Below are 26,590 nucleotides of genomic sequence, written 5' to 3' on the forward strand. Positions count from 1 at the left end.
AATGTAGACATAGCCCAACTATGCCTCTTTCATGCATTAACCAGTCAGTCTACTAAGATTCTTGCCGTGGTGACACAATGTTTAAAGTACACCAAAGGCCAAATTTATGATGTGCCCTTCAGTCCCTTTGCAATACATCTATCAAATTACAAATCATAATCTCTTAAATTGCTCAAAACTAATTCTTCCAAGAAAGTGTTTCAAACTACTTTGAGGAATCAGTATTTGCTGAATAGTGCATTTTGTCACAGAGAAAATCCTCTCTAAAAACAAAACATTCACTCCAAATATCGGCATTAGATAACCTGGATGAGAAAAACAGTCCAAGGGAAAATTCCCCCCCAAGAACAGGAAAGAAACTTGTTGGAAAATGTCTTGAATCTTTTTCTTTCAAGAGGTCACTCAAACACAGTGTGTGAAATGAGAGTTGCCTGTGTGTGACTTCTCTAGAATGTGTCCCTTATCCCATTGTCTGGCCGGTCGACTTTTGCAGGCCCCGCTAGCCTGACTTCCATCCTTGAGAGATCAAGGGTTACCAAGGTGCTATTGAAAAAGAGGGCGCTCAGGGAGAATGGGGACAACCCAGACCACCAAATACTCATTTCCTTTGCATGTTAGGTACCCCCAGTTGGGATTCAGGCAGGGTCACTGACACTTAGTGCCAGAGTGGATGTTTGTCTTGTCATTGTTATTAATGAAAACTGTGGCTCTCCACTGCGCATGGAGCGGGTGAGTGTGGTGTTTGTAATTTGGTAGTGCCTTGAGATTGCCCAAAGGAAACTGTGATCGGACTATGTCTAGGCAGTGCCAAACAGCAGTACCTCATTTAGGAAGGTAAAAGGTGGCTCTGTCCACTCTCGTTCTCCCCACAAAGTCTGGCCACTGAGCCTCAGCATTAACTTGTATTCTAACAAGATTAAAATATATTTGTCCTGGGGATTAGCATAGTTAGGTGTCCTTTTGCAGTTTCTTTCTTCGCACTAGTGCGGCAACAGTGGGGCTTTGATCTGTGTTGCGAAGCAAGGGTCCAGGCTTGGCCAGGCCATCGGAGTGCCAAGTGTGAAATTGGCCTGATGTCATCCCCATTCTCCACTTTTTACATCTTTCACCACTTTAATTATGTTTCCGCCACAAAGAGCGGGCAACTCAAAGAAGATTTTTCTCTGGCTATAGGAAGCATTTGGAAAACTATGGGTAAATGACACAGTAGGGGAGGGGAGGGGGTCAGAGCAGGATGGGTTCCTATTGTGTGGTGCAGACAGGATCAATGCCCCTTCTGATATTTCTACCTCTACTTTTTCTCTCTCTCTCCAGTCTCAACGTCCACCTAACATTCTGCAGGCCTTGAACTTTTGATACAATTTTGTGAACAACTTCTTTTCCAAATTGTAGCTTTCTTCGGTGGAGGGTGGGGGTGGAATGCATGCATAATTTTAGTTATTTTAGTCTTTAGGTTATACACTAATGTCTATTAGAATAATATACATTAGTTTTAATTCAGATCTTGAGCTAACATGACTCAATATCTATCATGACTCGTCATTATTTACTAGTTACTATGTAGTGAGTTGTACAGTATCCTTAACTTGTTTCTGTGCACTTTCTATACTGAAGCCATGGTGTTAGGTTGTTGGGTAGGTTTAACATTAGTTTACACAATCAACACCTGTTGTTTTTTTTTTATTTGACGTGGTTTGATTTTGAAGCGGAAATGTGAATAAAGGTGTAAAGAGGAAATGTGCATCCGTGATTTAGTTGATGTGCTTTTTCAGGTAAATCAGTGGAGTGAGTGAGTGAGTGAGTGAGTGAGTGAGTGAGTGAGTGAGTGAGTGAGTGAGTGAGGGAGTGAGTGAGGGAGGGAGTGAGGGAGTGCGGGCGGGAGGGAGGGAGGGCATGTGTGAATGTGTGTCTGTGGCTGTTTTTGAGACAGGGGAAAAAGAAGAAGGGAGGGGCGGGGCGGTGAGTATGAGATTGTGGGTGAGAAAGCTCTGTGTGGAGAATGGGTTACTGTCGGGTGGGGGGAACTAGCCACCTGCAGCCATGACAGCAGGCTTTGACCTTCATTGCTCTCTCTTTCTCTCTCTCTCTCTCTCTCTCTCTCTCTCTCTCTCTCTCTCTCTCTCTCTCGCTGTCCCTCTCTCTCTGTCTCTGTCCCTATCTTTCTCTCTCTGTCTCTCTCTCTGTCTGTCTCTCATATTTATATATAAACATACCCTCTTTCCCGCCCTGGCTGCAGAGTCTTTTCAGAAACAGTAAGGATCGACTGTCTGCAAGACAGTGGCCTGTCCTTCATGGCACCAGTCACTGATTGTTAATGTTGCATGTCAAAGCTAGCATACAAATAAGAAGCTATATGTCATGATTTGTAGCAACACTTTAAAGACATCTGTGTAACCATTGATGAATATGTACTTTTTATGGCATATTATTTTGAAATATTTGTTGTAATACATGACTTTGACGTTTACATAAACTTGAAGTACTACAAGTACTACAAGACAAGTACTAAGCTACAATGTTATAGTGCTATAAACTTTATGATTTACCAAAAAATAGTTTGTCAAATTACTCTTTCAAGATGCCATCAGTGAAATTACCTATTTGATACCTTTAGTAAATTCATATTCTGTTTATGATAGAAATAAAGTATTGTTTGTGTGATATTAATATGTTCTTCTAGATTCAATACCGTTTCTACAATTTGAGAAGAATCTGACAACGATCCTATAATGTTTATGAGGAACCTATCACAACAGAACTGTGTACACCCTGTTGTCTGCAGTGTGTGCCAGTAAGCTTGGCCTTCTTCCAGTCTATTGACCAATTTGTTGTGGGCTGTGCATCTTATGTTAATCATGTGGTTCTTTTTTGTTTGTGAGTAAGTTCTTTGTTTGAAACCTCCATCAAAATTGACAACAAACAATTCAAATTAACTTAACTTAATACTAACCCTTTTACAACTAAAACTAAAATCATTTTTCTTTTTTTTTGCTGGATATTATACTAGAATTGTTATTGCAAGATATTAGGGAGTCTAGAATAAGGCCTATGAATGTTGATAAATAGTGCAAATGTAAATGACAATGTGTTACATAGGTGCATTTATTATTACTATTGTAATAAGTTGTTTGTTCTTGCTTAATAAAAGTAGTTATATTTAAATGTTGTCTGGACCAAACTGTTGCTAATCCGTTAGTCAACATAACTAAGTCAGTTGAAATACTATGGTACCAACACGTCTGTTAAAGGTGTGGGACACACAATCTCTAGCAGAGCAGAAACTCACATTTTTAAGTGCAGAAATATGTGGAGCCAGTTTTCCCCGCTATTCAATACATTTTCAGCAGACATTCACGTCGGCCATGTAGGTTGGTTTACCTATAAAGACGCTATATGGTATGTCTTCCAGAAATTAAAGTATACTAGCTTTTTGTCTACGAAACATGGATACACTATTAAGGCCACCCTTTAACCCATCTTGGATCTTCTTAATCGACACAGCTAGTGTAATAGCGCGCTAGTTAGCCTAGAAGGCCACAAACCGCCCTGAGGAGAAAATGGTCATCCTTTGCTAAACTATTTGATGTTCCAGGCACTTGCGGTAAAGAATGAATAAGGGTGGCTTTCGGGGAGGCATGTTGATTTGGTGAAGTGGCGTGATTACTTTGAACATTCACTGTCATGTGGGTCGCAGTTGCTGGCCTAGAAGCGGTCGCCTTAGCTGCAGGTGTTAAAGAACCTCAATCCCACCATCTGCTCGTACAGCACTGGCTAGACCAATCAAGCAAGCGCAATCACTCGGGGCCACCGTTTGATACGTTACTGTGTTGAATGCATATTCTTATATACTGTCCTAGCTATATCAGCAGGTACCATATAGTACCTGTAGGCTACACATTTAAGTTAGGGTACTAGTGACAATCATGACCCAGGGATGCTTGCCAGTCGTGACGTCATCAGCATGGATACAGGCCATTGAGGCCTTGTAGCTATTAAGGGTTACGCTTTTGTTAACATATAAATGAATATTGTCATATCATTGGTGACTATCTGGAACGTCGTGTCCAAGAAAATGATTCCAGGCACGTTAAGTGTATAATCTTCAAAGTTTATTTACTTTTCTTTTCCAGTTTTCCAGGAGGCAGTTAATTACGCAATTAATACATACATGATACAAATTATGTACATTTATACCAAAGAATAATTCAAACATAAAATAAAAATAGCATTGTATTCTACAACTCTGTTGTAATTTCATTTTTATATAGATAGATATACGCTGATGAATAAATTCATTATGTCGTACCAGCAGTTTTCATAAAGGCAATAATCTTGAATCAAATAGTATGCATTTTAAGTAATACTGCTTCTCTGATTCGGCACAGTTCTGTTTAATAAAAAGTTCGCACTCGAACTTTAAGGCAAAGTGTGTTCGGTTTGGTGGATTTTAATTCACACACACTTTTTGCAGATACACAACAAAACAATTCGAAAGGCAAAAGTCCACAATTTGGTATGGATACAGTCTAAAACCTAGCTCGATCATACTTTCGTCAACGAAGACCAAAGTTTATAAACACAGTAATTTGCCCAAGTACAACAAATTGCAGCTTTCATGCAAAGGCCCCAATAAACTATTTTCATTCACAAAAAGAAGTTATTGCAAGATAAACAAGCAGTGTAAACACCTCAGAAATCTACTCTAAAGCAACACTGGTCATTGGATAGATTTTTTTCTCAATATAATCTATATAAATACACACGAAGTCCTTTCAACAACAATAAGAGATTTTCAACAATTGTTATACAGTCACTGACGTTTGCCTTCTTTTATAATATATGAATATGTAATAAAATGTATATAGAGAAAGAAATCTGAAGAACGCCCCATGTCTACTCTGACACAAAGTATAGTCCACCAAGAGTGCGCTAAACGTTTTGCCTTCATTGTCATTATGCTACAGAGTTGTCTCCCTCACGTTACATGCAGCATTACATCGTTCAAAACACTTTGCTACAAAAGATGATCATATTGCTTTTCAAAAAACTATGTAGGCCTATAGAGGCATCGATACATTGGTAATACACAGTATACGAAAGTTTTGAATGGAAATCAACTTGGTTTAGATGTAACTATGAGGCACAATCACGTGTATGGCCTACATATTAGCATTTTAAGCAGGCTGAGTTGCATGTTAACCAAAATTGCGCTACTCCTCTCAATCAAATGTTATTACAAACTTTCTATGTGGGAAATTTCCAAAATATAGTATCAAAATCCGTGTTCTGTCTAATTAAGCCTGCTCACACCTGACTCTCAAAACCCTTGCTATGTCCATTTTACACCAAACACAACTCCAATAAAACCAACGTCTATGGAAATAAAATCTTGTCAGCATTTATTAGGATTCACAGTTGCCTGGATGCAGCAGAAAATATTCTTTGGACTTAAGCAAGTAGTTTTTTCTTCGTTTTTTCTTTGTTACCTTACTGACAGATCTAAACGTCAAATGCCAGTTAAAAGCGCTATATGTAGAAATGAAAATGAATAGCAGTATAAAATGAAGTGTAAGCCTTTGTACTTCCTGGGAGAAGACAACGTCTACAGTATATTGAAAACATACTTTTATACAACATCTTTTTATATGATATTGCAGAGATATCTATATATATTGTATCAATGTATGCTGGTATACTCTATACAGTGGCCCTTGATTCGATGAAATTATTGCATTGTAGGCTTAATAAACTGATTTATCCCATCTCGAAATCAATCGCTGTCTGATTTGTCGTCTTTTGAAGTGGTAGCGTGATTGTACAGTCCTTGTGCCATCAGGTGCAAGGCCAGACTGTTTTTTGTGCCACTGGCTTTCTTGATTTTGGCCCTTTTGTTCTGGAACCAGATTTTGATTTGAGATTCATTAAGGCCGAGTTCTTGCGCCAGGCTCTGCCGCCTCTGCTCGGTGAGATACCGGTTTGTTTGAAACTCGGTTTTTAGTCTCTGTAGCTGTTCAGCTGTAAAGGCCGTCCTTGGTCGCTTGTCCTCTTTGCTGGCAGTTTTCTTCTTTGGTTTTCGAGATCTCGGCCCTGTTTTGGGAAAGAAGGCATTTTACAAATCGAATCACATCAAATTTAACGTGGATTAATAAAAGATGATAAACTGAAACCCAACGATGAACTGATTCATAGCCTGTTTGACGACACACCAAGGGCCTACCACCAAGGCAGTCTTGCGTAATGCAAAGTAAAGATGTGAATGGCATGCCGTTGCGTCGCCTATCCAATCATTTAGCGCGATTCCTAAGCAATAGTTAAGAAGACAGACGATTAAATATAGGATTCATTCATGTGCTAAAACAGCGTTGGAAGTTGGAAGACAGGCCTATATGCCTTCCAGTAGTGGGACTGAGCGCGTGTTTCTGCAAGCCAAGAGCTTTATTTAGGCAATTACACACTTGGATTAATCGCCTATATCACACAAACAGCCCACCATTTTACGCTACTCCAAAATGTAGTAACATTAACAAATATACCCTAAACAGTCATATTAATTTAGTAGCTTTTCATATATCTATCTATTTAGTATATACGTTAAGCCTAGTAATTACAAAGAATAGTCTTTGTTGTTTGCCGCTATATTGATCCTTGGTTTTGACTGGACATTCTGCCTTGAAACAGTGCAGAATGTTAATCCATTTTAGACTGATCGTGAATCAGGCACTTCCACGAGTATCCTAGTAGGCCAACTACAAGACTGTGACAACAAACTATTCGGTGTAAAAGTTACAGATGCTATGTCGTTTTTGAAGTGGAGTGGACAATTCGTAAAAAGATACCAATCAATGACTTCTGCAGGACTACCCGCTTGCCTACTGCTTCTTGCATAGGCTACCAAAAACTACTTACAATAACTCCAGTCCACCGTTACATAATGCATGAGAACATTTTGTACTCTACAATCTTTAGGCGTTAAGTAATATATAACCCAACTTTAACTTCCTTAATGAGAAAGTATTTTCAGTAAATGGTCAAGCTCTGTAAAAAAACTGGTAGCCTTCTGTGTCTGATCTGTTCACCACAACACTGTGGGTCCTCCCATTGTTAAAATCTATGCATATTCAATCTGGGCGCAACAAAAACTGGATTTGGACGAAAAAGCATCTATCAAACTATATGGGCCAAATATTGTGTATTGCAAAGGCCTAGACTCAAATGAAAATGTAAAATTGGAGCCCATGAAATCTCACCAAAATTCATCTAGCAAATATGAGCGCCAATGTTTGCCAATGTCAGCATTTGTTGCCCAACACGCGTTGCACAAGCCATCTGTAATCAAACGAGTTGTGTTGATAGTGCAATATATTTAGAATAAAATCAGCGCTTTCTACGCAAAATGTTATTTAGGAAAAATCTATAAATGTATTTGTTGGTTGTAATAGCCCAAAGATTACAAAAATGTCATAGGGTTGCATATACTTCCTAAGTATTCTACCCGCACAAGCTACAGCAAACGCAGAAATACGCCCACAATATATTCTTTCTGCATTCATCCTAAAAACGACTCGTAAATATGTCTACCTTTCGATATATAATAGGCTACTGACGTCTTATTATAAGCTCTGTGGTTAACGTTTCAAAATGTGACGACGTTTCTGCTACTTTATACGCTTTGAGATGTCGGTCAAGGCATATGAGGTCAGTGTTACATTGGGGTATTTCAGGTTACCAAGTAATAGAAAGGTTCCGTACGTAGCCTACCTGACGAAGGCCTGTCAGAGTATCTGGTGCAGTAAACCCAAGCTGGCCAGAGCATTGGCTGATTGGTTGGTGGATTTGAGCTGGCTTGAGAACTATCCGAGTCCGAGCTTAGGCACTGATCTCCATTCTCTCCGCGGGGTTTCAGAGACTCTTCTGTCTCTATTGCAGCCTTCTTTGCCCCGCCGACTGCATGAGGAGTAGAAGTCCCCTCCGCTGGTACAGTACTCCCTACTTGCTCCGTTCGCGGAGCGGCGGGGCTGTGGTTCTCTCTAGTAGCGAGGCTATTATCTTCACGGTTTGAGTTTCCCTCTTTCTTTCGCCCGAAGTCCGGTCGTAAGATGTTATCGATGAAGAAATTGGTGACTCGATGCTGGATCTGTAGGTTGCCAGGCGCTTGTAAAAGGGGTAGGATAGCTCTGTTTGACTCATCCGCCGACCCTTGGCGCTCTGCATCTCTGTTGCTATGATCATTTTCTTCCATACTGATACACTTTCCACTTTACCTTCCTTAACCCCTTTATTACTCTCCCGCAACGAAATGCACGCAATCCACTCAATGGAAAGAAACTTATAAAAATGTGTCAACAAAATTAAGAAAAAAAATCAAATTTTGGAAAATGCCTTGGACACCATGCAAACCCCTGCGACAGTGCCCTCAGAGAAAAGCATAGTTTTTCTAATATATTCCCAAATGTGACTATCATATGTATTGGAGCGAGACACCATTTGTCATTTGTGCATCCAATTGGGTGCCATCCGTTTTCAGACTTTTCAATAAAAGTACTTCTATGACTAAACTAAGAGTAAATAAAAAGTCTTCTGACTGGTCCTGAAATACACTCACTCTGGAGTTTTGTTCTTATTTTCAATACGAGCCCCCGAGTGACGTTGGGACCGTTATCCTAGACACGTGCCTTCGACCAATAGACTAGAAGAAATCTCCCCACATGACACTGACTAGCGAGTAATCGACAAACGTCCAACCTCGCCTTTTTAAAGGGAAAGGACTCCGATATTAAGAAACAGAACTTGCCAGTAACCGAAATGTGCTGTAACTATTAGATTAACAACATCTATTTTCAATATTGCATTTATTTGACCATAAGTCGAACGACTTGACTATGAACCATCACTCCTATCCACAAAAGTAGGCGTACATTGCTGAATGACAATCTAAGCAGGTGCTCAATAGCGCATAACGTATTAACTAGGAGAGTAATTATAATGTGAAATTTTAGTAAAAACTGCAGTCTATTAATACGTTATGACAGACAGCTAGATCCATAGTTTGCCGAGCAGTCCCTCAACTGTTTTATTGTGAGTAAGGCTATAGGCTGTCCAACGCAGCACCCCATAATTGGCAGGGTGTGCTTCGAGAGTCCGTTCAGCTTGCACCGAATACCCTCTCCAAATTAGAGAACTGCATTTTTTCTCTTACGATTTTGATTCAACAAAGCTTCTCTACATTTTTTACAGGGGTTTGACATTCAAAATCTCTAGGGGCTCACGGACTCTTTGCGCTTTTGGTCACACAACTCACAAGGTAGTTCCCAAACCGTAGCTTTGCAGAAATGTATAAATTGAAATAAATGTATGTAAAAAATGAGTATCAACAACTTTCTGAATAATTTCAACTGTAGTGATGGAATAAGTCGCAAGTGGAGTCGTGACGCCGAGGTCGAGCAAAAATGAGTCCATATCCCTTTAAAATGAATCTGTGATGCAAACAAACTGTTGTGTTCACTGTGCACATGATATAGAGTCGCGCCAAAGACAAAACTTGGTATAACTTTGCTGACCAACACACTGTGCGTTTTCTCTGAAATGTGGATATTAGGCGTGCGTCAACAGTCCCTGGTTTTTCATCTGAAGCGCAATGCGTAAAAGTGTATTAGCGAAGCACTAAGCGAGCAGTGAGTGAGGACCGTTGTGAAATGTATTGTTTTTTATCCTTGGATTATACTTTGCACACTTAAGTAGCATTTTATATGTTTATGGCCTAATCAAAATAGTCTGTATTGGAATGAATTAAACATATCATTGTGGCTACATAGGTTTTAAAATGTTAACAAATAGCTTATTCAAACGAGCGGCCATCAATGTGTGAAATTATATAGGGAAGTGTTTCATGCAAACGTGGGTCTGATTATTGTTGGCTGTGCGTAAATGTCGAGGATTCTTTCTTGATTTAATACTTTGAGATGAACCTTTTGCATTGCTCTGGAACGCTAAAACTGTAATCATAAGATCGTATGATCATTCTCAACAATGTATTGTCCAGCTGAAATTGTCTTTTTTATGTTTCGAAGAAAATGTATTATGATTATTCGTCTGAAACATATAAATACGATTTATCTTTATTCCGTGCTCTAAATTTTCCATATTGTATATGGTCGTTTGGTCAAGAATGACTGTTTGTGTTTGTTATACTATACATGTTGTTTTTGTGTTTTAATGATATACACCATACATAGAGCAGTCGGCTGAGTACAGCTTTCCAAACATGTGCGAATATGTCGTCTCTGTCTGGAAAAAGATAGCACGTTCACAAATTCCCACCTATAATGTCGTAACATCATAATTTTCGATGGTTTGCTCGACAGACACTTTTCGGCTATATCTTATCTCCTTCTCTGATGAGGTGAAAGTTAGAAGTAAAGGATGTAATTAGATAGGGCCAGTCTCATGCTGTGATTGTTTCTCACTTGTGAGAGATGCCCAGATTATCTTGATCTCCAAATGGGCAGTAGACAATGGCGATGCAGACAGGCCGCTACCGACTATGCTTGGCCTCTGCCCCTTTCTGCCTCTCACTGTGAGACGTGGCAAAACAGGGGTGTAGTGAGGAAAGCACACACTTCCATTCGTATCCATATGTATCCATATCCATATAGTTATTATAGCCATGTCTGGGTTGGAAATTTGTGTGAATTCCCAAAGCATATTTTCTACAATCATATAATCTAGATATTTTCGGTGTTGGTTCCAATGTGAAGAGCAACTTTACCCCTGAACCTATAGGCTATTCATCATTTTACTCTTCGTGAAGTTTGATTAGCTATAGCCCAGGCAATGCAGGTAGTCAAGACATAAAACCAAATCAGGGCGGTTTAGCAGAATCTGCAAAACACGAAACACTTTGCTGCATGTGATTTATAAATGATTTAATAAATCAGTGGTGTGTGCGTAGTATATATTTATAATTTCCTAGCCTATAATCAAATAATATAGACACATGCCTTTTGTTTTATTTGGGATGAAAACAATTTTGGCAAATGGTAATGGGACTCTTTGAAATCAATCTGAAGGACATCGGAACGATATGAATTTGCTTATACAACATGGAGTGTGCTCAATTCTTTAATTTGAATATATGGATGGGTAAAGTGGTATGCTGTAATGGGTAATCTATGCAAAAATATCTCGTAGGCGTCATGCAGTTTTCTATTGGTAGCCTGGCAGTTACGCCCCCCATAACGTAATAAAGTGCGTAAAGGCAGTGCAGCAATATTTTATTTCGCTGCCATATTTGACATGATCCATAATTCCGTTATTTAATATCTTCTACTGAACTGATACCATGCACAGTGGCCATAATAGTTGTACGGAAAACGTAAATGACTATGGTCACATAGTCTCGAGCAGTTAATTCGCATATCCGCACCTGTAATCCTCGAGATACACTACGATCTGACAGCTACCCAACACTTGTCATGAATGGACACTGCCTTTCCAAGGGAAATTAGATAATCACTCAAGAGCAGTCGGTTTTCAACGAATTCCTCAAAATTTAGTCAACACAGAGGTGATTCTCCAAGACAATATTTAAAAAAGGCTAACCTGTGGTTTTTCTATGCCACGATGGGCTATAGCTGAGTGGATAGCCAAGAATGGTTAATAAGGTCCCGTAAGCACTCCTAGAGTGGAAGTAATGCAGGCCTAAAAGGGTGTAACACGCAATGAAATAGCCTATCAAATGACCATTGTGTGCCGCATGTGCTTAACTAAATGCTGCAATGGTTCGTATTTAGCATTAGTATTTTCTGTGCTCCTTCAGTACAGCCTGAAAGTTTCATCATCCTTAATGCCATGCATGCAAAAAACCTGTCAAATATTCCAACGAAGTCGATAATTAACGTTCCTGAATCGATGTAACGTGTCTGCAAAATAATTTGAATGTTTTGAATTGTTTATTTTTATCTAAACATCATATGAGTGAGATCAGTCATTTATTTTTTACATTCGTGAATGTTTAAGAAGTTTAAAAGACAACTGTTTAGTTGACTATGGACTTTGAAGTTTGCACACATCAAATATTTTAGCCTATTTCATTTATTTATCTATCCCTGCACGTTCGTAAAAAGACTCGCCTCTCCGTATTCTGATCAATATTAAACTCCACTATTGAAATATTAGCCTCGGACAACTGAACATATTAAGCAGAAAGTTTCAACGCCGTTGTTATTTACCAACACTGTATTCAAACAAACACCTTCACTGCGTAATGATAAATTGCAAAGACCTATTGTGCGCATGTGCGTGTCCTAAACAATTTTTCCCATTTCTTTTTGTCTTAGTAGGGTTGTCTCAGATGTCATGAGGATACCATGGAATCAACCTCCATTACAAAAGGTGATGCGGAGAAGGATTTGTGAATGGACGCTATGGCCTGTTCCAGATCACAACACGACTGTGAGACTGTTGCAGATGTGCCCTATCCGCACCCCTCCCCCCCTTCCCCCAACTCCGGACACCGTCTCTCCCTATGAATGGGATTGCTGAGATATCGGCTATGTCACCAGGGGTCGGCCCAAATCCGTCGGCTACAGCTTCCTGTGCCTTTCAAAACGTGAAAGCATGTCTCGCCATTTGAAGATAATGTGTACTTTTTTTGTGGTTGTGTCCCTGTGAAAATGGCCTGTTATGATAGGCCTATACTGTATATCATTCGAGCGCAGCTTGAAAGTCAATGGTCCAGATATCATGACCCCAAACACCACACGTTTGTGGATCTATAGCTCAAGCTCGGGCCTAACTAGCGCCAAGAGAAATATTGTATTGCTATCCCAGTGAGGGAATCACGGAAGCCAGTGAAGGGCTATATGGCTACACTACCCCCACAGAACGACGGAGCGTGTCCCAACGCTTCACTGCACCAGCACTGCCCTGCTCAACTCTCAATATCCGATAGGCTTTGGAGCTGGGAAAGGGGATTCAAACTCCGGTTGTTTCCCACTTAGCAAGGTTGAAAGTTCGACAGCAATAGTCTACGTGACAGATAATTAGGCCTAATCTTTACTCTGATTCTGATGGCGGGAAATTATATAATTAAGAGTAGGTAGATTAGCGCATAGGTGGTTTATTGCTAATGGACACGCAAATGTTTTTATTTATTTGAACAATTCAGTTTTTCAAATGTCTTAATCATATGATCAATCATGTGGATGCATCAGATTAGAGTATGGGAATGTTTATAAAGGAATGTTTGGATGTCTTCCTGTGAAGGCAGCAATGCATGTTTACCACAGTACAAACTACCACCGAAATAAATGCCTGCTTGGATCTAAATGAATGAAGGCACAGCGTGCTTTCTGAGATGTGCATGAAATTAGATTTTAGCAACACATATTACTATGGGCCATTTTCAAAAAAGTATAGACATTACAACGCCACATCTGTAATGTAAGCAACTATAGGCTGTCGATTCAAAACCATCAAATTGGATGTTTGACATCCACCTGGATTAGGTAAACGTTCACGTTGAAGGTCAAGTATAGAAAGGAATAGGCCATGTGCAGTGTAGGCTGTAGGCTTTTAGACATTTATAAAGTAAAAAAGACAAATGTCTGTATATAGCCTATAGGCCTAGGCCTATACATACAGATGGTCTGTCTTTGAAATGTAAGAGAAATATATTACAATATGTTCTGACTATTTTTGCTGACTCATAATAGTTTAAGTTGTATATGCCTGTTGACCAAAATGGAGAACAGCATGTGCAAGTCCCGACTTATTGCAACAACAACAAAATAAATACATTCAATTATTTAAAACGTTTTAAAATATATTTAAATCAAACAAAAACTTTGATGTAGGGTTCATCAAACGTGAAAGATTATGGAAAACTGATGACGTATGAAGTTGCCTATGTGGACATAGCCTGCATGTGAAACTCTACAGAAATCCATCTTATGCCTAATTCGCCATTTGTCCAAATGCAACCCTCTGCCGTTCAATTAACTTTCACAGTAGACAAATGTGTTCCACAAGGTTAACGAAACATGTTCTTACTAAATGCCCTTAGATACATCGTGTATTTCCATAGGAGCTATTAGTAGGCCGGCGTTTTTTTGTTAATAGCATGGGTATTATACTGTATGAAATAATCTAAATATTTACCTAGCCTATATAAACCTGTAGAAAACAATTTACAAAGTAGCCTAGTTGAAGTTTACAATAACTAAACCTAAACTTTCCACCTCAACCAATTATATAAGTATACATTCATAACGTAAAAATAGCCTACATGTATTAACTTTAAGTTACTTTCCGCCCCTTTGGCGTTAGCTTACTCATGAATAAACAATTCATAAAAGGGAATTTGGTATTTGATCATAGAAACAGTATGGCAACATAGACTAGCCTACCCTTTTATGTTGATGAACACTGAAACCCGCATAGGCTATAGGTTAGCTGGACGTTTCACTCCTACTCGTGACAGTAAAGAATGGACGCCACGTGGTGGCTATTTCCGTAGTGTTAATGGGTTTAGATTCTCAGTCATACAGAACAAATACCATACTAGGGGAGGGGGCACCCCAATGAATAACTATTGGCACAGAAAATCTGTTCATTAATAAACCCCCAGTCTTGTAACAAAAAGGAATATACCCATGCAATTTAAACATTTTGGAAGGTCGACCACACAAAAGCTGAACAATAAAGTTCGGGTACCTGTTCAGAACTGTCGTTTCGGGCCCACAGCATAGTCTGTGGTAGGGCAAGGGATGCTATTTCGCAGGGTTTGGATGGTCTACATACCTCAGGCACCTGTCGGAGACGTCCGAAACCATTTATGAGCGTAAACGACAAGTGAAGCGCGACAGGTGGGAGGAAGCACTTGCTTCAAGTCTCAAAAATAAAACGTTATACGCTTTTTTTTCCACCTGCAAGCCTGCATAGCTTACCCCTTAGTTGCTCATACTTACTTAGCCCAAAATATGCAGCTGGTAGGCTATGATATATCCAAGATAACTAAGTTAAGAGAAAAAGGAAACTCTTCTCAGGGACTCCCAGTATAGGCTACATGAAGTAGACTTGACTACTGTAATTAATATGGTTTTCTTTGTGTTTTGTGTCCGGTTGGCACATATGTAGTAGGCTATGTTGTATTTAAAAGAAAACCTAAACATTATCATCATTAAAATAATCATAAAAAAATAAATAAACTCGTTAAGATTTTCGGTTTCATAAAGTGAAAGAAATAGCCTAAGAATGAAAGAATAAGGAAGAATACGATCGAATTGAAATTCATAAACAGCCTTTATAAAGGGCGCGTGGGTGGGACTGCAAATTGCAGGACACAATAATGGTCTCTCCGGTCACTATGTGAAAGCCATTTGGGTTAGGTCTTTGGTCCCGTTTGCTTCTTTAATTTTAGGGGAAAAGGTCAGTCAAATTACAAGAGTACTTGACCTCTTCTTGTGTGGCATCCTGCCCTTCACTGTCCCATTTAACTTGTTGGAATCTCATGAAAGCACATGTTCACGATGAAGCACCTTTCACCCTTCAGTTGTTTTTACCCCTAACACTGGGAATGTGATAGTGTTTCAGTCTTGAAGCCTTTGTCGACAGGTTCTCGTTTCCTGAAACCCATGCCATTTAAGGATATTATCCACAAAGGGTGTCAATAATTTTCTTATACAATATATTTTTTGATCTAGTGATCTATTTAATGTATTGTTTAAAAACTATACTCCGATTGATCATTGTTCGTTCATATTGCTACATTTGACATTGCTATTCACTTGTTGCTGTGCAAGTTGCGTCTTATAAAATAATATTATGCTAAAACCTACATGTCCAATAAAAAGGGTTAGTTAGCCTATAATCTTGAACTTCTATCTTTCTTCTTGCTTGAAATACGTTTCCCACATTTAGATCTGAATAACAGTAAAGTCAATGTCACATAGCATATTTAATAAACTCGATGGAATCAATCAGTTTTAATTTAATATTAATATAATGTTTAGACTATTATTTTTGTTTTCACGGGTTAGGATCCTTTCACAACGTGTTAGATTGGGCTACGTGCTATGTGCTCACTCACCAGGCCCAGACAACAGGTGGTACTCAGATGCTGTGTACCAGATGCTGTGCGCACAAGCACTTTTTGCCTTTTCTCTGGCACCATAAATCTCAATTCTGGTCAGCGAATTCCATTGTCTGATGATTCAGAACTTGACAAAACAAAATACCGCACTTTTATAAATTCTTCCTATATGCGGAGACACGCCTGTACTTTATTAGGGTGGAATATATCAGGTCTACTATACTCTAATCCGGTCTGTATGAGTCGCCGTGTTTAATTTGCACGGGAACGGATTTGTTTTGGTAGCATGCATAATACGCCATTACCTGAGATTTAACGTGTCAACACACGATTGTCTCTGAGAGAAAAGAAAAAGAAAACGACTCAAATGACACACAGAGGTACAAACACCAGCCGAGCCGTTAAAGCCCCATAATCTCCATGTATGACATAGGCTACATGTTTACCCTTCAATAACGGGAATATTTGTTACATCAGTAGAAAACGAAGACTGAAGCTACTATAAAACAATACGAATGTTACTGCTCTTTTTTGTCGACCCTCTATTTAAAGTATTGAACACCAAAATCCAGGAGTCATTTCAACAGGAATCCCAGGAATAAATAATTGCATAAATACAGAGAACATCTGAATGGATCTGGTATCACTAAGACATGAATACAGAGAGAAAGCGGAGCAGCCTCAATTGAAGACTACCATTTGAATGGGAACTGAGTGGGTAATTTGAGCTGCGCTGGGGCCATGCTTGTGGCCCACTCACTTTCAGGCCTCCGTGGCATTTACTGTAATTCATTATTCCAGGCTGTCCCCGAGAGAGAGAGAGAGAGAGAGAGAGAGAGAGAGAGAGAGAGAGAGAGAGAGAAAAAAGAGAGGGGGGGGGGGTGAGAAAGAAGATAGGAGTGGACTCAGTGTAATGAAGACTCGGTGGACCTGAACGGACCTTCAGGCTCCTTTATCAAAGGCATCACGAAGAGCCAGGGATATTTAAGGCTGTTCGACATCCATTTGCAGTGAGACAAAATACGAATTTTGGAAATCTTGACACTAGCCCATATTTTTATTTTTCTTAAATGTAGGCTAAGCACTGGAGTATAAAACAAAGAAAAAGTATTGAATGATGTGTACGAATGATGAAGTATGTCCCAGAATTTCAGCGAGTTTTTACCTTTTATGCTTGTATTGTCTGCCTGCTGGTCCACCAACTAACTTTAACTTGAGGTCCTCGCGGGTTTCCCCTACTGTGCCCATGCAGACAGTGGAGCTGCCATTATCATCTTCACCACTAGGGGTCCACAGCTGTCAAGCCAATGATGTCCAGACGTTCTAAGAGGATAAATACTGTCATCTGGTGGTTACAAAAGCCCTGCCACTGAACTCTGTCTCCATGACAGGTGCTCACCTTGTTCAGCTTTGAAATGTATCACTGGGAAATGTGTATATAAAATCCACCTATGATATATCTATTTTGTTCTCTCCCTCTGCTCTCTTTTCTTCTCCCTTCTTTTGCACTAGCTCTCTCTCTCTCTCTCTCTCTCTCTCTCTCTCTCTCTCTCTCTCTCTCTCTCTCTCTCTCTCTCTCTCCTCTCTCTCTCTCTCTCTCTCTCTCTCTCTCTCTCTCTCTCTCTCTCTCTCTCTCTCTCTCTCTCTCTCTCTCTCTCTCTCTCTCTCTCTGACTCTCTCTGACTCTCTCTCTCAGAAACAAAAGTGAAATGTATCTTCATCAGCTTGTAGAACATCCACCCATCAACATGGATCTTCATATAAAACATAAAAACATGTCATTTAGACCCCATCCTATCTAAACACATCTAGTGGGACCGATACTATCAGCTGTAGACACTAAGAGAGAGAGAGAGAGAGAGAGAGAGAGAGAGAGAGAGAGAGAGAGAGAGAGAGAGGGAGAGAGGGAACATATCAAAGCAGAGGCGCTTGTCAGTATGTGTGACAGAGCCCGCGAGGGTTTCTAAATGTGCATGGCGGGCTGACAGCAGTCCCTCGGCCAGGCTGTGTTCTACAGAGGCCCCCGCAGGGGTGCAGACAGACAGGCCTCACCATCAGGACCCATCCCTGCTGAGTTGGCCCCAGGTGAGAGACTACAGAAACAGCCAGGCCAGTGGGGTTGGCTGGTTGGTGGTAGGGAACACACACACACAAGCACACATTCACAAACTACCAAACTCACCCACATGCTCACACATACACACAACCACACGTGCCCCGTTCACCTGAGGCAAAAGGAGGTGCCATACACTTCCACACTGTCATCGAGCCTGAGAACGGTTAATGTTTGGGGACTGTACACTGCAATAATGGAGGATGGATTCAAGCAAAATGTAGAAGAGAGGCATCTGTATATATATACATGTGCTTGCGTGTGTGTGTGTGTGTGTGTGTAAGAGAGAGATTTCTTTGGCAGAGTAGGGGTAGTTTAATGGAGTCCTTTAGTCAGCTCTGGGTGGAAATGAAAGGCAGTTGAGGTCTGGCCAATTATTCTGCCTGAGCAGGGGAGGAGATGTGTAGATAGAGTGAGGGGAGGGGGAGCAGCGTGTGGCGTGTGGCGCTGGATGGCTGCCTTGTTGGGGGAAAGAGAGAGAAACAGAGGCGAGAGAGAGGGAGGGAGATGCTCTCAGCGAGACACAAGGCCGCAGCCGAAATGAACCAGATAAAATTGGCTGCTCTCCCAGAAATTCTCCCAGTGCAAAAGGTTAACTGTCAGTCCCCCACTAGGTAAAAATAGACTGCTCTCCAGAAAGGCGTGTCAGGAGGCAGAAAAAGGACAAGCAGGGTGGCGCTGGCGGAGGTGTAGTGGCTGTGTGTGTGGGGGGGGGTATGATAGTGTCTGAGTAACAAGCAGGGGTGCAGGTTCAGGGGAAGGAAGGGGGTAGGGATGGTTGTTGAAGGGGGGGGGTAGACAGTGGGAGTGAAGGACAGTATAATGGGACTAGAGGCTGACCGAGGGCCTCAAGACAAAGGAGAGTCCCTCTCTATTCATGTCCCTCTCCTGCCAGACACAACAACAACAACAACATACAGGCCACCTATCTTGGGTCCAACAGTGCTGCTACGAGTAATTAAAGGCCTGTTTATTCTCTTATAATTGCAATATAATGAGAGCAAGGCGTCGAAATTCCTAACCCCAAATCTGCCAGATAATGACTAACTAGCGGTCTGGCTAATTATCAGTTTAATTTGAATCCTGTGGACTTCCCTCTTCCTCAGTTTACAAGACTCCCCTTTGCATGGGAATCTTCCCTCTTAAACAAACTACATTTGTCCTATTATCTACGGTATGATGACACATTTCAACTCATATCTTATCATTTTTACAATACTTTTTAACACTTTGAATGTTGTAGTCTTTCTTAAATCTGTTCTTAGAACAGAATGGTTCCCCCAAGATCATTGCACAATACTTAAAATTAGACGCAAGAGATTGGATGGTTGATTAAAATGTGTTACTGTTTTCTGAATACCGGTAATCCTGTCCTTGAAAAGACATGAGGGCCTGGGGTTAATACATGTGAAATGTTTACGTTAAGTTTTCTACCAATCATGCAGGGGCCCATATGTGGGTTTTAAGGTGAGACACATCCTCACGTGTTTTCAGTCTTTTTATTTTCACTTTAAGGTCGTAAAAATGATACACAGTTGAAATATACACACACTTCTTGACACAATGAGACGATAGGTGCTTCCCCAGCTTTGATAATATGTTCTCGTTTTCTAGCATGTCTGAAATCCTCCAAATCCCAAGACTCAGGTGTTACCAGATCTGAAAGTTCATGTGAACAACTAAGTTCTTTAAATATCCTTTTTAATCACTTGGTCATGTATCTAGCTACATCAGATTTTACAAACAGTTTGACACAATGTGGGGTTTTGTTTTCTCCCTCTAGCGAGAGTAGTCATTGGTGTAGTCTTGAAAGGCAAGTCATTTGTTGACTTGGTATACAAAAACATTAATGTTATTGCTCATTTCAAATACACACACTGCATTATGGTTCCATGAAACTATCTCTAACCATAGCCAGAAATAATAAATAAGAAAAATAGTCGGCTCTTGTATAGATCGGATTGCACTTTATTCCTCTACAGAACCCCAAACTGGATAGCTACGGTAACACCTGTCTGATTATATAGAGAAAGCAATTATACTTGCGAGCAATATATAATTAAATATGTACAGATAGTAAAACTAAAATGGTATAGTGACAAACGCACTCATTTCTATAATACAAAGGCAATCACAGATTGCAAATCTTTGAGGCTGAAGTAAAAATATCCCATCTCGTCTCTTTCGAAGGGTGCATGTTCCCAATCATTATACTTTTAAACATCTCAATGCAAAAGTATGACTTTGCTTGAGACTTCTAACAATCACTTAAGGGGTGTGCATGTGTGTGGAGGGGGGGGGATATTAATTCAAGTCAGTAATTAAGTACACTTTTACACCTGATCAATTGGATGCATTTTTTTAAATGATAGATTTCATTGCTGTGGGACTAGGATCTATTAGGACCAGATTTCGCTGTAACACGACAGTAGGACCAATATCTTCAGGGCGTAATATTCTGATACATTCAAAACATGGTTCTGTCATCAGTGATGGCATGTGCATTTGGTTTTGGGTCACAGGTGTTGGCTCAATCTATTTCTCATCTCAATAAATAAATACTTATTTTGGTTCGTTACAAATGGGAACATACAAAACTCCAATTCAGCACTACAGTCTCCATACACCATATATACAAATACTTCCTTGATATTTTTGCTCACCACTCTAACATTTCCCTTTTTATGATTGTTTTAAAATCCAGGCAAAAACAACAAAAAAGCCAACATTGTAGCACCACTATTTCTCTTATCAGTTAAGACCGACGCGCGTCCACTCTCCCTCTCCCTCTCTCTCTCTCACCATGCAAAAAAAGAAAAGCTACATGGCTCACTCTCACACTATAAAACTGAAACCATTCAACGTCTCACTTCAAAAGTTCAAATGACTGGGGAGGGCAAGACAAAACCTGGCTGCTATCATGATGTAAGGGCGTAGTAGCTAATGCTTTGTCGAGGAGTGGCGGGAGAACATCTTTTGGCCACAAAGGGGGTCCAGAAATAATGGCACATCAGAGTCACTTGGAGGTTTTCTGGACAGTGTTTGTTTGTTGTGAAGTAGTCAACAGTGTGACGTGGGCTGCTGTTTGTTGTCTTCTCCTCAGAAATCTCTCTTCCTCCTTACCATCTGCATGTTCTTGGCGTTCCACTGTTTAGCTCCACCTCCTCAGTCCATGTGAGGCTTCTCACCACCACCCTGGTCAAGAAAAGGGGATGATTGTGACGTTAGTGAATGACATCCATAATGCTTTACATTGCACTGACAATTCACACTGAAATGAGAGACAGAGCGAGGGATCGGCCTACAGTTATCGGACTATGGAGACAGCTCTCGAAATAGTCCTGTCGGACAATATAGAAGGTCACTTCATCACAGTCCTATCTGTCCTTTCTGTGCTTCCATAAACTCAATAATAATAATAAACAATAAGGTTAAAAAAAAGTATTCCACAATGACCCCCCCCTCATGCGTGTGCATTCATAAGAGGAAGTGGGATCTTTCACTTCCTTTTCTGTCCATGCCTGCGCAGTTAACCACAGTACCAACTCTTCCTCATCAGACCGATGAGGAAAGGCTGAAAGACGACAAAGATCTTGAAATGTTTAACTTAAAAGCCACTAGGCCAACAACTATCCAGGAAATCGCTGATACTGAACTAAAGGGACAACAACACATTGGTAAAATGTAACCACGTCTTAATCCCTCATACAGAAAGAATGAGCTGGGGAGGGAGAAAATATTTATTCAGGGAGCACAAACAAGGACTTGTGCCAGCATTCCCAACTCCCAAACAACAACAACAGGCGACCCTCTGGTCAGCTCAAATGACTGGCTCGCCAGCATGGGAAAACAACACGCCTAATCTGCTTTCACGCTCTCCTGGAGTCCAAAGGAAGAAATGGTGTGATTCAGACAGGAACTTTAAAAGAGATTGAGGCGTGTTCTTAATGGAGTTCAAATGAACACAATGAGGCTTCAAGTAGAGAAACGAACATGAAGAAGAAGGGAAAAAAAAAGCAGAGAATGTTGTGATTTGGACTATTAGACTCGGCTTCCTTGCAAAAACTCAGTTTGATTTCAACCAAACTGTTTAGTAAACCCTTATTTTCTCTCTGGAAGTTACATTTGATGTACATGAACTCTGAATTAGTACTTCTGGCACAAGATGGACTTGTCCCTGAAGTCGTGGTTTCAGGTCTTACCATTGCTAGCTGCCGTCCAATGTTACCAACAGTCACTCCCCCAGAGAAGAATATGCATGGGAGCCAGGACCGTACATACAGGAAATCTGGGGATGTGTACCTACAAGAGAAGAGAAAAGACACACCAGCAGGTTGAGTTAGATTGCCTGTTCCATTAGTCAAACATCCTTTCAAATTAGATATACACAAAGACAACCCCTTACAGAAAGCATGGGATAGTAAGCATTTTAAAAGACTGATCTTTGCTTGTGCGTTCATGTGTGTGCATGTCTCTTAATTCCTAAATCCTTCTGCCTCCCTACACTCCTTCAGTCAACATGAGCAGCAGCAGCCTTTTGAACAGTTCTTTGTGAGAACCTCTCTAAAGCAACAGTGCGCTGCCTTTTGGCAGGATGTTTTTGAAGACGTGCCACTCAGACAGGTACGGGGGCTGATAATTGGGTCCTCAAGACACATGGGACTCGGGATCAGGGGGAAATAATTGCGTTCATTTTCATGTCTCAGCTGTCAGCTCTCCTTGATACAATCAAGGTGAGAGGAGGTAGTGGGGCTGAGGGAGGCTTATTCACAACGGGATACCTACCTCATCATCAAGTGTGCGTATCCTTATCTCAAACCGACTCGCTTCTTTACTGGTTGCTTCACAATGATTACCTCAGTATCTATAGACTAACCAAACAGATGTCCCACTTGCTATATCTATAGTGCAGCTAGCAGATGATTTAGCACTGTAGTCGAGGGTATTCTGTCAATTTACCACCACCTTCTCCCTTTGCCGCCCCCTACTCATGTTTCTCCGTTCATTTTATAGTGGGCATCGGTTAATCCTTGTGAACATACAGCGTACACGTGTGTAACATTGACCACACCAGTGGAAGATACTTCAATGGAGGAAGACGAGAACAAAATAAAAAATAAGTCTACTTCTTCTGACTTACTGATAAACACCATTGTAGACCAGCAGCTGGGTGATGACAGTGGCCAGGAAGGCGGTGGTGATGCCCAGACCAAAGCCGCTCCTGGAACGGTCAAACGTCCACCACAGGCCCAGGGACAGGGCCGCAAGGGTGAGAGACAGCTGCACATTATTGGCAAAGTCGAGTTTCTGTGACGACCGTCAGTTAAGGGACATAGACAAGTCTAGTATTGCCGTGGTTCGATCATTAGTTTGTCTAAGAGGTCGTAATGACATACCTGATTTGGGGAACATTACTGACACGCAAGATATCAACCCAACTGTATATGTATAGTTCACATGGCCACTAGGTTTGGGCATCCTAACAAGGATATGCTACATGTCAGGATACCTGCTGCTACTTTGTTGTGACCAAACAAGATGAGTATATGGTATGCAAGCTTTCAACATTTCCACTTTGTGGAAGGTAAGGATACAGCACTGGCGTGGTTGATGCCGACAAACACTGCGATGCATCTCATGACGCTGGCCCACTCCCTCTTGAACTTGTGAGGCTCTCCAAGATGGCTGTCTATGCAGGGATACAACAGGCCAACAACAGCTGTGAAAGGAAAGGAGAATGGCTCTAAAAACATGTTTTAAATGAATGCACAAAATAGTAATGACAATAATAAGTGTCATTACTTTGATACCATAACTAATTCTTTGCACATGCTGGGCATTCACATTCAATGACTTACAGTAAAAAACACAAATATCTTCTAACTGTTCTCAGTTAATCTCTGAAATAGTTTGCTATTTTGCAGGTTCAACCTTGGTGTATGAGAGCACGACAATGTGGGGGAGGGGTTTGACAATAGTTATTTATTTAATTTCTACCGCACATGACTTCCTTGTTTCTCTTTCTCAGGAGTGGCATGTTTCAGGCAGCAGCCAATCACAAGTTGTGGGGGAAGTGTTTCTGCAGACTGCTCACAGGCCTGTGAGGTGCAGCGTAGATCCCTCAGGGGACACCATATCACATGATACAACAGAACTTATTCTAACCCTTTTGTATTTTGCCTTACATGTACGTAAATCCTAAATGAAAGTACCAAAAAAGACTCCCAAGGAATTTCCTCTACAGAAAAACAAATAAATAACTTGTTCACAAAAGTGTGCAGCTAAACCAATACATCGCAAGTAAAAAAAACATTTAGACAACCCAAATTAATTCAACTCTTTTGATAGGGAAATAACACTTATGTAATTTTGAATAATTATCTTACAACAATTATTATTCTTGACCCGTTTTTAAAAGGCATAAAGTTGTTTCCTCTGGGCTGCAGCTCTCAGTGTCCACTGCATAGCCGCTCAGAGGCCATAGACGCAATCTGCAGCCGGATTGGCCTGTAAAGCTCACCCGTTATGAGAACAGCCATTCAAAGAGCAGCACAGCCCACCATGTCCGGCTGTTTCTATGGAAGCCTATTGGTTGACTATTGAAACACTACTGTACGTTCCCAGACAAAACACACATCAATATGGCTTGCGAAAACACTTACATAACAGATAACAACAAACATAGACGATTTCCCTAACTGACTTGTGTTTAGCTAATCAGTATGATACTGTGAATGGCCACAAAGACCACCATATCTGGCAAGCTGCTGGTCGCGCCCATCCCCCTCCCCCGACATTCCATTGACCAAATAAGCAGACAACTTATGATCGACGTCTAACTCATTCATTGTCATGCATACAAAATAACTATAAATGCTAATGGTGACATCTGATGTGATGCGTCTCTACTTACCAGCCGCTGTGCCACAGCAAGGTGGGATCCACCAGGCAGATGAGAACAAAGTTGTCATCACCTCTTCAGGAAACAACGTGACATTTCTTTGTACTTGCAGCAAGTTCAACACCAATGCAAGAAATACTCCAACGGTGAAAAGGACGAGACCCCGCCGAATCAAGTTTGTTGTTCTGACGTTATGTAGAGACCCGTAGGCATTGCTGAGTACTGACGTTATTATGGACATCATTTCTTCGGCCTTTGACGCGACCCAGTTTGCTCCTGATAAATTCTTGGTAGATTCTAGCCTTGATGCACAGGAGCAGCTCCAACAGTGGTCTTCAAGTCTTGGCATTTGGCACTTTTGAACTGAAAAACATGATATCGGTTAAACTACATTGTAGATCACCATATCCTGCCACGGCGGCACTCACGTCGAGTTGTGAGCTGTATGGCAACAACGTTAGAAAGACATACGATATTCGTAAACACATAACATACAGACGAAGCCGTAATAATAGGCTATATTGAGGTAAAGACTGTTTTAACAAGCATATTTACCACAAACATTTCAACTTGATGATATTAGAGTAGGCTAACAGAACCGTTTGTTACCTTGGTCTTCAGACGTCTTCACTGTCTGTTTCAGCGATGGTCGACCCTCCTTATTCGCACCTTCGGAAATGCTTATGGTGTGAGCTCTTCTTTGCCCTATAAATCTCACGTTGTTTGGTCACATCATCGTTTGAGTGGTAAGCAGAAAAAAGCTGCTATTTCATTCCTGGCCGCAGACCTCATTCCAGACACAAGCTTCCTCTGCAGAAAACAATCACAGCTGTGTCGGGTGAGCTGCGTCAGCCAATAAGAACGAGGCGGGCGATATGACGCGACGCCACCCCACGCCCCTGTGCTCGGGACAGACACACGAGCCTCCCGCCTGTGCTTATGCAGTCATGCTGTCTCGCACGATAGCCTATGCTTGAGAGGGTGGAGCACGGCAGAAATGACTCAAGTCAAATAAACTTACAAAATAGTCATATGAATAACTGATATGAAAAACTAGAAAAAGCTATTCAGAAGTTGCCAGTATTTGCCTTGTTAGAAATGATAGAAGCCTATTTGTGTGTCAAAGATAGAACACTGTAGGCTTTATGTGTGCATATTTTCAGTATTCAGTTTCAGATACACCACATCCACGTATAAATAATAAATACGGTCACTTCCGAAGTACGTAAAGGGAAATAGGTTCACTAGCACAGATAACCTGTAGGTCATACTATGGAGGGAGTGTAACAGGGGAGTGTCAGTCCACCAGTCCACTACCCCTTTGCTCAAGTCTCCTGGGATAATGTCAACAGCAGAAGGGGTCATTGCCCGAATGCCCTAGTATTTCAAGGACTGATAATACAAGGGAAAAACAGAAAGTATGTTTTGCAACAATTTTCCAACGCACCACTGTGATCCAATGTCCATTCAGGACAGACACTTCCTT

At 40.8% G+C, this 26,590-nt stretch overlaps 2 protein-coding genes and 1 long non-coding RNA gene across 3 annotated transcripts in view; 1 reads left to right on the plus strand and 2 right to left on the minus strand.

Annotated features, from left to right (window-relative positions):
- The window catches only part of LOC124470543, a 28,148-nt gene extending 14,788 nt beyond the window's left edge, over positions 1–13,360 (plus strand). The window contains exon 5 of the long non-coding RNA XR_006956419.1: positions 12,336–13,360. This is a non-coding gene — a long non-coding RNA (uncharacterized LOC124470543). The remainder of the gene's footprint in view (positions 1–12,335) is intronic.
- Positions 5,532–8,582, minus strand: en2a (engrailed homeobox 2a). Its single transcript, XM_047024477.1, has 2 exons — positions 7,759–8,582; positions 5,532–6,087 (listed from the first exon to the last, which is right to left on the minus strand). The coding sequence occupies exons 1-2, from the start codon at positions 8,237–8,239 to the stop codon at positions 5,771–5,773; spliced, it is 798 nt and encodes a 265-aa protein (XP_046880433.1). The 5' UTR covers positions 8,240–8,582; the 3' UTR covers positions 5,532–5,770.
- Positions 13,361–20,150: 6,790 nt separating the features above from the next.
- insig1 (insulin induced gene 1) lies at positions 20,151–26,291 on the minus strand. Its single transcript, XM_047024002.1, has 6 exons — positions 25,714–26,291; positions 25,117–25,467; positions 23,798–23,922; positions 23,344–23,510; positions 22,406–22,505; positions 20,151–21,398 (listed from the first exon to the last, which is right to left on the minus strand). The coding sequence occupies exons 2-6, from the start codon at positions 25,451–25,453 to the stop codon at positions 21,369–21,371; spliced, it is 759 nt and encodes a 252-aa protein (XP_046879958.1). The 5' UTR covers positions 25,454–25,467; positions 25,714–26,291; the 3' UTR covers positions 20,151–21,368.
- Positions 26,292–26,590: the final 299 nt, after the last annotated feature.

The sequence above is a fragment of the Hypomesus transpacificus genome, chromosome 8, assembly GCF_021917145.1.
Source record: "Hypomesus transpacificus isolate Combined female chromosome 8, fHypTra1, whole genome shotgun sequence".
In the NCBI taxonomy this organism is placed as follows: Eukaryota; Metazoa; Chordata; class Actinopteri; order Osmeriformes; family Osmeridae; genus Hypomesus; species Hypomesus transpacificus.